Here is a 12,586-nt window from a genome sequence, read left to right on the forward strand (position 1 = left end):
GTCACTGGGCGAGAGGCAGGGTACACCCTGGACTAGTCGCCAGTCAATCTCAGGGCTGACACAGACAGACAACCTTTCACGCGCACACTCACACCAACAGAGCATTTAGAGTGTTCAATTATTCTGATGAGCATGTTTTTGGACTGTGGGAGGAAGCTGGAGTTCCCGGAGAGAATGAACCCACGCATGCACGGGGAGAACATGCAAACTCCACACAGAAAACCCACTGACCAAGCTGAGAATCGATCAGGTGACCTTTTGCAGCCCGACTTGGTAGATATTTAATTCAAATGTTTTTGATTTAGTGTTTCCAGAAATGCCGTCACTTGCTGAGAGACAAGGAACCAACCTACACTATAAAATCAGTGCGTCTTAGACAATATGAAAAAGACTTGAGAGAATTTCTTGAGAGAAGACCAACAGAAGTTGTTCCATTAGCAATTCCATTATCAATATTTATCTCATTTTACTGTTTGAAATAGTGTATAATATCATAACTAAGAAAATTAATGTCCAGTCAATGCAACAGCCCAAAACATTAACTAGGACTGGGACGATAGACTTTTCACTCAACTTGATTCTTTTACAATTATTTTTGGGTGCCGACTCGTTTAAATTGTGATTCTTAGATATTTCCAAATTTTGCAAATTTAGGTTTGCTTTTTGAAAACTACGCCATGTAAAGAAATAGAATGATTATGATGGTGTGTACAGACTATATCAGAAGCTGAATTTTTCTCCAAAAATTGCACATTACATGTGAGTCAGTTTTTAGGACTTATTTAGGGGATCTGACATCTCAACTTTTTTCCAACCCCGCTTATAAACAGACTAAAACGAAGGATTTAAATTAAAAAATGATTAATTTTGAACAAAAAAAATCACAATTTAGAATTGTTTAAAAAAATAGGATACTTCTATATATTGATCAACAAACTCAGTCACAAACTGACAAGAGGTATTCACAGACAGGCCTTGTCCTGGCTGAGCTCTCTTTTATTCCAAGCCTGTCCTGCCAGTGTAAACACACACTCTAAACTATGTCCCACACCTACATATTGTTTGCAGGGAGGATGAAATATTGTGTTGGCATGATACACACCAGTACAGGATTCAAGTGGTGCACAGAGACATGAAACAGATTGACAAGCTTGTGGCAAAAACACTTGAGCAGATTCATCCTCTGCCCCTCCCTGAATCCGCAGCCTCGGGCTTTTAACGAGGGTGTCATGCCAGGAGGTTTAGTGCAGGAGGCTGTGACCGGGTGGGTGGGTGTCAGAGGGGTCAGGGGTTGAGCTGTGACAGGTATGGACTGTTTGACACCCTCCCCCTCTGCCTTCTCACCCTATCTCAAATTCCTGACCTTGACCCTGTACAATAGTGTCACATATACACAGTATAATGTATCCAGATCTCCTCCAACCTTCTAATTAACACAACAAACCAATACAGTCAACCAGGTCCCTTAAGAGCAGACACCTTTGTGAGAGTGAAGTGTTAACATTTCCTTTTCAATATACTTGTAACAATGTGTGAATACATCTTGACAAAACACACACAGACACATTCCTGAATATGTTGACCCCTGACTCTTCATGCCAACTGTGTTTGTGTGTGTTATCTCCACACAACATAAGCCTGGAAGCTATCATGTGTCCATGCATGCTTATATGTGTGTCTACGTCTGCATGTCAGCAGATAATAACTCTTACTACAGAGCCCTTTTCAGAGTTGGTGCACATTTATGCCCCTAAGGTCTTTTTTTAGAGATTACACGTCAAATGCAAAATCTGTTGGCATGGTTGGATCCATATTTTGGAGTCAGATTTTGGTTTCTGTAGTATGAGTATCAATGTCTACTGTCTACTTATAAATGGCATCTCTTGATTCAAATTCAAGCTTCACACTGTCTCTTAACACTAACTGAGCCCAGGCCTAATAACAAAGGGTTAGTTAACAGGCACAGATGACAGCTGGCATCTAAAGGCGAGGTGCTGTAAAAATAGAGTTAAACCAGTATAAAAGCTGTGTCTGGTTAAACAGGCAGATAAACCTCATTTGAGCAGCACAATGCATATCCAGCAGGGATATGTGAACATTAACCTGCAAAGAGGACTGAAGGCTGGTGGTGCTAGCTCTACTAATGTTAGCCACATTCAGCATTTTGACTGTTTTCTTACTGTAAAACTTATAGGGTGGGATTTTTGTTTTAACCACTTTTAAGCATGTCTGGGTAAGATTTTTTTTCTTATATTTTACTTTTTTAAAATCCTCACTGTATAAAACATTCAATATCAGGCCAGTTAGTCATGCACCCAAGGCTAATAGGTCTCTAGTGGTCGGCCTTTGTTCAAGTCCGAACTGCAGCCCATTTCCTGAATGTCACTCACCCCTGCTCTCTCCTGTGTCCTGTCCTATCAAAATAAAGGAATAAGTAGCAAAAGCAACATTTTTTTTTTAAAGAAATTCAACATTTTCAGTCTCTTAACTTGCCCTGTAACTAAAAAGAAATTTTATAGGGTAGGCTCATTTTGAACCAGGAGTTTCCATATTAGCTAAAGTTCAAAAATATGCTCCACAACAATAAGGCTTGGAAAAATCCTTTCTAAATAGCAGCTGCATTTTGTCATCTTAACCATCTTGACTACAATGTAGCCAGGGTTGGGTCAAAGTCTGTCTCCTCATCAAAAAGTGTTTCCCTTAGCACTGCCCTCTGCTGATGGGGCAGGTTAGGATTAGGTATCCCAAGTTGTGGTAAAAGTGTTGAAAGGACAATACACTGCCTGGCCAAAAAAAAAAAGTCGCCACCCGGATTTAACTATTAGCAAACATGTATGAGCCTCCTATTCGATAATTACTGCATGGGTGGTCACCTTTAGCTGGCAACAAGTTTTATAACCCCAAATGGTGCAATAAGTGCATTTCTTAAACAACCATGTCAAAAGACACATCCCGTGGTTGTGGAAAAGATGTTAGTCTATTTGAGAAGGTTCAAATCACTGGCATTCATCCAGCAGAGAAAACATCTAAGGAGATTGCAGAAACTACTAAAATTGGGTTAAGAACTGTCCAACGCTTTATTAACAACTGGAAGAATTGTGGGGACCCATCATTTTTGAAGATGAAATATGGCCAGAAAAAAATCCTGAATGATTGTAATCAGCAATCACTTAAATGTTTGGTGAAATCAAATAAAGGAAAAACAACAGTAGAACTCAGGGCTATTTTTAACAGTGCAAGTAAGAGAATTGCCACATACACAATGCAAAGGGAACTCGAGGGATTGGGACTGAACAGCTGTGTAGCCTTGAGAAAACAACTTATCAGGCTAACCAGAAAAAAGGCTTCAGTCTGCTAGGGGGCATAAAGATTAGACTCTGGAGCTATGGAAGAAGGCCATGTGGTCTGATGAGTCCAGATTGACCCTGTTTTAGAGTGATGGGCAATCAGGAAAAGAAGAGAGGCAGATGAAGTGATCACCCATCATGCCTTGTGCCTACTGTCCAAGCCTGTGGGGGCAGTGCTATGATCTGGGGTTGCTGCTGTTGGTCAGGTCTAAGTTCGGCAACAGTCTGTGTTCAAAGAATGAGGTCAGCTGACTACCTGAATATACTGAATGATTCCATCAAAGGATTTTTTCTTCCCTGATGGCACGGCCATATTCCAAGATGACAATGCCAGTACTCACTAGCTCAAATTGTGAAATAGTGGTTCAGGGAGCATGAGACATCATTTTCACACATGGATTGGCCTCTACAGAGTCCAGACCTTAACCCCATTGAGAATCTTTGGGATGTGCTGGAGAAGGCTTTGTGCAGCGGTCAGACTCTACCATCATCAATGAAAGATCTTGGTGAAAATTTAATGCAACACCGGATGGAAAAAAATCTTGTGACATTGCAGAAGCTTATTGAAACAGTGCCACAGCAAATGTGTGCCATGATCAAAGCTGAAGGTGGGCCAACAAAATATCAGAGTGTGTGACCCTTTTTTTGGTGGCAACTTTTTTTTTTTGGCAAGGCACTATACACTTCCACACAAAGCCAGGGGTTCAAACTGAGTAACAACTTATAGGGCCCGTTTACAACTGTTTTAGGGTGAAACGCAAAAGCATTGTTGTGTTTTAGCCTCACGTTTACATGGAAACAGCGTTTTAGCCGAACTAAAATGCAAACTTTTGTAAACAGTACTTTTGTTCCAATCGTTGCAGACTACCATGTTGTGCTTGTGCTGCTCAATCTGCTGAATCTGCTGACTGTCTTTTAACAAAATTTGCTTTTGTTGCTCCACATCTGCACTTAATATTTGCCAATACACCAGATGATCGGCTCAACTCTACTTCAGCGGAGATCTACCAAAAGCGGTTTCTGGACAAAACAGTTATAGCGCCACCTATAGGCCTGGCATGCTTCTACAGCGTTATTAGCCCCTCAGCGTTTCCGTGTTAACACAAAGGTTTTTCTTTTCATTGTGTTTTAGAGTTTTTGGATGAAATCTTGTCCTATAAACAGGGCCTACGTGAACCCCCTGTCTTTCTTGGCTGCTGACATCACAACCATAGTTTTATTTTGCATAGTGATTTAATTAATTTTTTAATACCATAATCCCACAGTATCATGCATATGGACACCCAAATTGTCCTGCACACCCTGAACCCCACCATCTTACCACCTTACACACCCAGCTGAGATCTGCTTTCTACTGTGCTCTCTACTCTACAGTGTAAGTGATAAAAGTTCACACTAATGTCTAAACTGCAGCAGTGCCACTGTATGTACTTACCCACTAACATGCCCATTCTTCATGTTGCAGAGGTGTGGGGCTGTGTTTCTTAGAAAGTTCTCAAAAAAAGGCCAGATAGCGTGACCCCTCTCATTGCTGTGCCTGCCACAATTATAATCTCATTGTGTTGATTAAATGGAGTGTGATGTAAAAGGACTAGTTAGGAATTTCTCACTCCTCAGCTAGGTGCCAAGTCCAAGAAACGCTTTTGTCCTTTAATTTGTAGACTATGTCTTTAACACTCCAATGAACAAGCTTTAAACATCTCTGCAGGAGATGATGAGATGTGACGACACAGTGCCTCCTTTATCTTGTTACAGGAGAGAAGTCATCATATAACATTGTCCTTTTTGGAGGGTGTTTCTAAGGCTTAAACTTGACTTTTCCACGGCTGCATTTTATCCAAAGTGTTGTATTGCCAAAGTTTAGGCAACATATAAAAGGTCCTGATATGGTGTTTGAATTGGGCAAAAAGAGGCTTACAAAATCAGCAGATAAGAGGCTACTAGGGTGGCTGCAGCTTACATATAAACTTACTTACTTTCTTACTTTGCATCTACAGTAACTGAGCCCTGATAAGCTTAAAGGAACTGTGAGGACTTTCTAAGTGATCTTGAAAACATCTCCCTGCTAGATACATGCCTGATCGTTATCCGCACTTTAAAATGAGACTATCAGCACCACTATTTTGAAATGCTGCTTCTTAGCTTCTTGATCAGATCAGACGGGATTGATTTACGCGTCTAAGTCTTAATGATTTTATTGCTATGATATTTTTAACACCACGCCAGCTAACAAATTTTAGTGGTGAGAAGATATATGTGTTTTTCTCTGCTGAAATGATTCCTATGATTAATTTTGTAGGCGTGGTGGACACTGGAGCCTAACTGTCAGACTGAAAAAGGACAGAAGAGCAGAAGAAAGCTGAACAGCAGAGTGATAGTGCACAGGCTAAAGGCTAAAACAGGGACTAAACTGTTTGTGATAATGTTCATTCCAACTCACATGCAGCAGTTATTCTGCAGTGATCTGTTCAAGCTTGCGACTCTATCAATAAAATGAAGAGTGATGTTATGTTAGCTCTGATTGGTAGATGACTGGCAGGAATCCAGATAATTTTTTTAAATGATTTTCATTCACAACCTGTGAAGTACTATCAATGGAAAGGGCAGTTGAATTGTTTAAATCTAGGGCCTTGTGGTATTCCACCAGTGTGACTTTTTTTGCATTTCATTCAGCACATTTTGGTGATTGAAGTTTTAATTTGTATCAGAAGAATCACCACTACCTTCGTTTTATATTTTCAGAATGACTTTAGAGTCAGAGTAGTTTATTTCAATAAAGTTTTTTTTCTATCCCTGTATAATTCTCATCTCATCTAAACCTGACATAATGTTCAGCATGCAGCAAGTGTAAGTTAGCATTAGTAATCCCATTTTCAACAAGAGCAGTCAAGGAGCAAATATTGAACACCTTAATCCCACATAAGTGCACCGCAGAGCAAAGAGGACTAAATCTACACCGAGATCAGAGTCCTGACAGATAGAAGCCGTCTGAGCGCGCTCCTCAGAGTCTGATGTGAGATCACAGGAATGCAATTTAAAGGAGAGGAGGCATCGCCTTCTGTCCGGGCGGATCAGCACTGCCAGACAGAGCATGCTGCAGCCCTCCACTCTGTGACAATGCAATGTACAACTGTTTGTCTTTGTGCAACAGGTGGGTGGGGGGGCGGGGTGAGGGCTAGTCTGGTGTATTTTACTCTGTCTCCATGACAGAATTAGTTATATGGTAACAAAGAGAGGCGGCTAAAAGTTACAAGAGAGCTGTAGGTGTAACAGAGAACACACAGAATACAAGTTTAGACAGGTTAGCAGTCTTTACATTGTACAGGCTTAAGTAGCAGCAGCTCCAACTTTTCTCTTCAACACTCAATTTTCACCTCTTTATGAAATGTAAGCCACAACCAGAACAGAACTGTTCTAAAAAAGTTTTTTTTCCTCCAAAATCTCAATAGTTAAGCCCAAAATAAGGTGATTCCAAACTGCAACACTTGAATAAAATAAGTGTTGAAAGTTTTCATTGAATGCTGAAGGATTATACTCTTTCACCTCTAGAAATGAGCTCCATAAAAGCGTGCATGAAGGTGTAATACTATTCATGATGCAGGCCTATTAAAAGCATCAAGGAAAACTCCTGCTCTCTAACCCTTCCCATTGCATCAGTGTATGCGTCAGTAAAAGTGTGACCACTGATTAGCATGTCCATATATGAATCTGTGACAAGGGCCATGTAAAGGTGAAAAGACCCCACATTAACTCCTTCAAGCTTTCACACACATAGAAGCTCCATATTCAGGCAGAAATGCAGTCAAACAGTGGGGCTGCTATACGGCTAACTAGCATGAAGTGGCTGTTAGTGGGGTAGTAAATATGTGGCGCCTCAGGCAGCCCGGCTAAAGAGAGGCACTTACATCACCACCATCATCACAATAGCACAAGAGGGGGGACATGTAGACAGTCTGGTCTCTAGAGGGGAACAAAATGTATAAATTTATCTTAATAACCATGATAAGTTTAATTTTTACCTGTAAAATTCTTTACATTTTCTCTGAGATACTTCAGGTGACATATCTCATCAACATTGCACATGTTGGCCTCTACATAGGAAGCATGGTTTGGGAAGATGCAGCCATGTTTGATCATTCTGAGTGCATACAATCATGCATGCAAGCATCATGCATGATGGTGTCTGACAGTTTACTCTGTAAGAGGGTAGATGTCCAGGGAAAGCTGAAAGGGAAAGCTGAAGGTTATAGTCCTAGCCTTGTGTGTTTGTGTGTTCCCTGTTTAAGTACTTTCTCACCACCAAATTACACCACCTCTTCATTTCCATCCATTTGTTCATTGAAAGGAGAGGGCTAGGTCACTTTCAGAGGGGTTTAGAAAGAACCAAACCTCTGTGAGAGTCTGTGAGCACAGAAAGGATGTCACACAATACGGCCTCGAAGAGTTCTGACACAAAAGGGGGCGACGGCTGCAAATAAAACATTCAAACCAACTTTGGTGGGACTGGAGGTGGACCCCTGAGAGAGGGGATTAAGTTTCGAGGGAATGTCTCCAAAAATTGAGTTCCTGGAAGCTCTGGGAGACACTGCACTAACCCAAACCAGATCTCTCTCCAATTTTAGTCTGTCAGTGTTCTCGTGCTCGGTTACAATTTCAAGAAATTGAAAGGAATGAAAACCAAATGTTATAATCTCTTGAGCAAAAACTAACCAATAATTTACAATAAACAACAATTATGGTTTGCAATTTGTCCTTTCAGAGCAACAAAACCACTGCATTAAAATCCATCAACAGCACAATAAACACCTGTCATCAACAGCAAAGATCCTCAGCCTTAACTTAAGAGCTAAAATGATGAGACACCAGTCCAGCAACAAATCAGACCTTATACCAGACCAAAAGTATCCAATGTTGATGTTGATTCAGTGCCTGATACCAACTGACCATATGAAGCTCAGTCTCATCAGTTTGGAGACAGACAGCAGTAAGCCTCGCTATGTTTGACTCACATGGTCTACTCAGGGCTCACTCAGGCAGATAAGCACATGTGGTCAGGGCTCCTAAAATACATTCCCCAGAAAAAAAGGAGCGACTGGTAGTCTGATACATGGTGTAAATGTTTACCAGAACAATGGCTTGCCTACTGTGTCCTGAAAATAGTTTAACGAGGGCAAAAGTTCCAGGAAAAGGAGTCTGTGTCTTGGTAAAGAGAGATTCAGAACACATTTATTATAGAACTGACAAGACATGGTTTACTACTAATTGACCTAAAAAGGAACTGTGCTCCTCTATAAAGCGTAAATAGCTAGATAACTTCACAACTCTAAAAGTTAATTAAGTGCACACCCTTTATATCTATACAGAAGCCAAATAAAGATCAGTGAGGTTGTTTTCTGACTCAAAGTCCAATTTTCATGGGTCACAGGTCAAAAGCCAAGAAGTCACAAAAACAGGGAGCAGCTAACCTGCTTGGGCTGGCCTGTCAGAGACAGGGCTTATCCAGAGGAGATTTGTGAGCTGTTGTGCATTTCAAGGAGTAATGCTGTCAGAAGGAGTGCTCAGCCTTCAGACACTTTCATTAAACTGGCACTAAGATTATAACTTAAGATAAACAGCTTCTGTGAAACCAAAAGTGGAAGGCGTCACCTTTGCTAGCATCACTGTGAGGTAGCGCAGCCATGCTAGGAGATAATCACTAAAGTCAGCATGCTAGCACAGCAACAATGCCAATACAAACATGCTGATGATTTGAGGGCGTGTTGATAACCATCACCACAAACTAGAGAGTTGATGGATGGAAATGTCTGTAAAGTATTTGCAAAACTAAACTTTTTGACATGATAAAGTGCGAGGTGTAGCATCAGGAGATCTTCAGTGTAATTACAAAACGTCCTAAGGGTGACATGAAGTTCTGCAACTGCAATTTATGGCAATTCCTCCTATAGCTGTTGACACATTTCTTTATGGCTCAGATATTTCAGAGTCATGAAGGCAATAGAGGTAGGTGGGGGACCTTGAGAGATAGGTTTCACCCTCTGGGGACCATGATTGTCTGCACAAAATCCATTTTCCATTATTCAAGGTGTGTCAACCAGCATATGGTCCACCTTTGCCATCTCCGGAGCAGTGCTGCTAACAGAAGTTATTTTTTGCCAGTTTTGGTCTCATTTATACAAGTCTGATATATTTGCACTAAGTTGACGTGGCTTCAAAAAATCCTCTAAACAGTCGAACCGGAAACATCTCCTTCAAAAAGAAAAAAGAACTCTCTCTTTGAACCTCAGCATATTAATGTAAACATCAACTGTGCCATTATCCAATAGAGCGCTGTACAGAACAGAAAAGCCACCTGCATTGGTCTTGAAAGTAACCACAGACCCATTCAGTGGGGTCTCGCCCACATATTTCAATGAACACATCACTCATCCTGTGGATTTGAATAAAGCCTACAAAGCTTCACATGGAACAGTCAAACAAGTTGACAGCTCCGGTCCTGTCCTTGATAATGCATGAGCTTACATTTGTAAGTTGGGTGGGCAAATTAAACACACTTTTTTAAACCAAAAGAATTCCTGAGAACTGCATTAAATCAAAGTGTATTCATTTTCTGTGAGTCTTTTCACTCAATTTAGGCTTTTCCTTCATTTTACTGAAGCTTTCTTGCAAAATCTGACCAAATGTGAATACTAGTAAACACCCTTACAACTAACAATGCAATGGTGGCAGGTGAGCATTGTTTACAGTCTTGGTGGTTGCATGAGACGCCACCAACAGAAAAATGTGAGCAACAGGTGTTTGTGTTTGTGTGTGGTTTAGGTGTTGGAGCATTGTGTGGTTGGAAGTCACTGTCAGAGATCTGGTCGTGCTCTTTTTAGCACACCATAATGCAATAATGCTGCTTTCCCCGCTTCCAAATAAACTGAGCATTACCACGTATTAAAGTCAGACATCCCTGAAGACCCTGCATGTGTCCATCCTCCTGTGTGTGCCGACTATATTTAGCCATGTAGGATCTCTGCTCTGCCCAGTCTGTCTAAAAACAGAGACAGAAAAGCCGCCACCCATTGTCAGACACAGCGCCCACTGGGAGGCAAATATGCAACACGTGCGATTAGGAGCGACTGTTGCCCTCTCTTTTTGTACTCCGCTCTAAAACTAGTCAAAACCCTCAGCACTCTGGAGACCCAGACCTCCACCTGCACTCTCGAATCTGATTTCACATCCTTCTGATCCCTAATCCCAAGACAGAATTCCTCTCTTTCCTCACAGAGAATAATTCAGTGTGAGGTGCAGTTTTATGGGCAGTGAGCCAAAGTCCTGCCAAAGACACGGGTCGTGATGGAAGCATATTTGTCTGCCAAAGGGGCGTGAATCTGATTCCTGGAGAGCATCCAACTGCAGCACATTAATCACATGATCATCGCTGACTGAGGTGATGAGGCTAAAACTGTAAATAATATCATCCAACAAATTTAGAAATTAGTGAATGAGGCAACACCTGTCTCGCAAGCATACATCACAAAGAAATGAGCAGCAGCAGCAAAAAAAGGTTGAAACATGGAAAAATAATGAGCACGCATTGCAATGTTCAATTTCACTGCAGTTAAAGAGCCAACAAAATAACAACCAAGGCCGAAAACACTTTCTTTCACTCCCCCCTGTAACATCCAGGTGCTACATTTTCCTGTCACCACACAGCAATCATTATTCACAGTGCAGGCAGCAGCAGGTAAACAGCTGTTCACAACACAGTAAGGTATGATAATCTCACCTGTCCAAGGTCCAGGGTAACATTCACCTCGTTGTAAACCAGTCCCCTGGAGAGAGGAGGGCTCTGCCACCATCGCTCTGTCCCATCAATGGCATTGATCACTGGGTGGGCTTTGTTGGGGTCAACGCTGTTGCAGTAGTCACAGAACTGACCCTGAATGGTGTCAGATTGTTGGTATTCAGAGACAAACGCACTCAAATAATCACAGCATTGTAGATTCAGGTATCATAATGGGGATAAAGCATTTATTCATCCTTGTACAAGTATGAAAAATATTGCGCCCAGAAGAAAAACTGAAGTCCTTCCAATGTTAAGGACAAACTGCTGTTCTTACAATACCCATTTACAGTAACTCCTGAGGGGATAACAGCACTTTTGAAAAGTCATTTCCTGAACAAAACTCGATTACAATGAGGTAAAACTATTCCTGGCAGTTGTTCAATTTAGTCATGCTGGGTAGAAACATCAGAGCTTTTACACAGAAAAAGAAAACAGAAAGGAGACTAAATTCAAAAGATGAGGAAGATGAATGCACTAGCGTTACACTGAACAAAAATCACTTCTTGCAATATCTACACGAAAACACATATTCCAAAATACTGTGTATCGTGTTGTTGTATTCTATCTTTGCGAACAGAGCTTTAGAGGAAAACAGCTTCTTACCTGTATGTTCTGAGTCAGATCACCCTCGGTCGGTCCTCCGACCAGCTTACAGTATAAATCATGTCTCGGTCTCCCAGCCTCATCCTGACCGCAGGTTGCTGAGGCAGAGATCCTCGCCCCCTGAGCGAGGTTGAAATACGGAGGACTCAAACTAAAACCTGTGTCCTGTCCATCTGTTTCCCTGAAAAGTATTATTAAAAAAGTTAAGTACAGTGCGAGGAGATGAGCTCCCGTCACCTCCCTCGCCATGTTCCACAGTAAAGATCCCAGTAGATGCTGAGAGCAACCCGCAGCGTGCAGGTCTTGTCATCTATAGATTTCCATAAAATGTATAAGGCTGCACGAGGCGGGCGCGAGGCTCTTTCAAAAGGTCCGCGCGTTAGCTGAAGTCGGTGACAGAGCTCTAAGTTCTTCTTTTTCTTCTTCTTCTGTGCTCCCTTTCCGCCGCATGTTTCTGAACTAACAACGCCAATTCCTGCTTCCTGACCAAACTGTGCGCCACACTGCAGCAGCTATCAGGTGTCAGGCTGTCGACGGTCTGAGCTCGATGCTAATCCTCTGAGAGGGGCCAAAGGTCCCCGATCACAGTTTACACTGCGTCACCTAGCTGTACGTCTGACACTTTACTTTTCACACTTCAAAACTCACCTACCTGTAATTTTAAGCCTTTCTTGCCTGCACATAAAAATTATTTTTAAAAAATCTATGCTGGTGTTTGAGGTTGGGGTTTGTAAATTGATTCTTGCTAAGTCTGCGTATAGCTCTATAGCAGGGGTCTGCAACCTTTACTTACATAGGAGCCATT

General features: G+C 41.6%; 1 protein-coding gene across 1 annotated transcript in view; it reads right to left on the bottom strand.

Moving 5' to 3' along the window:
* LOC141804502 (laminin subunit alpha-3-like) overlaps positions 1-12,324 on the bottom strand; it is a 63,907-nt gene extending 51,583 nt beyond the window's left edge. The window contains exons 1-2 of the mRNA XM_074688962.1: positions 11,782-12,324; positions 11,119-11,271 (exon numbers count right to left, since the gene is read on the bottom strand). Of these exons, the coding sequence (XP_074545063.1) occupies positions 11,119-11,271; positions 11,782-12,030 (402 nt within the window). The 5' untranslated portion in view covers positions 12,031-12,324. The remainder of the gene's footprint in view (positions 1-11,118; positions 11,272-11,781) is intronic.
* Positions 12,325-12,586: the final 262 nt, after the last annotated feature.

This window comes from Halichoeres trimaculatus, unplaced genomic scaffold (assembly GCF_033239565.1).
Source record: "Halichoeres trimaculatus isolate MK-OKI-2021-1 unplaced genomic scaffold, fHalTri1.1 fHalTri1_scaffold_15, whole genome shotgun sequence".
NCBI lineage: Eukaryota > Metazoa > Chordata > Actinopteri > Labriformes > Labridae > Halichoeres > Halichoeres trimaculatus.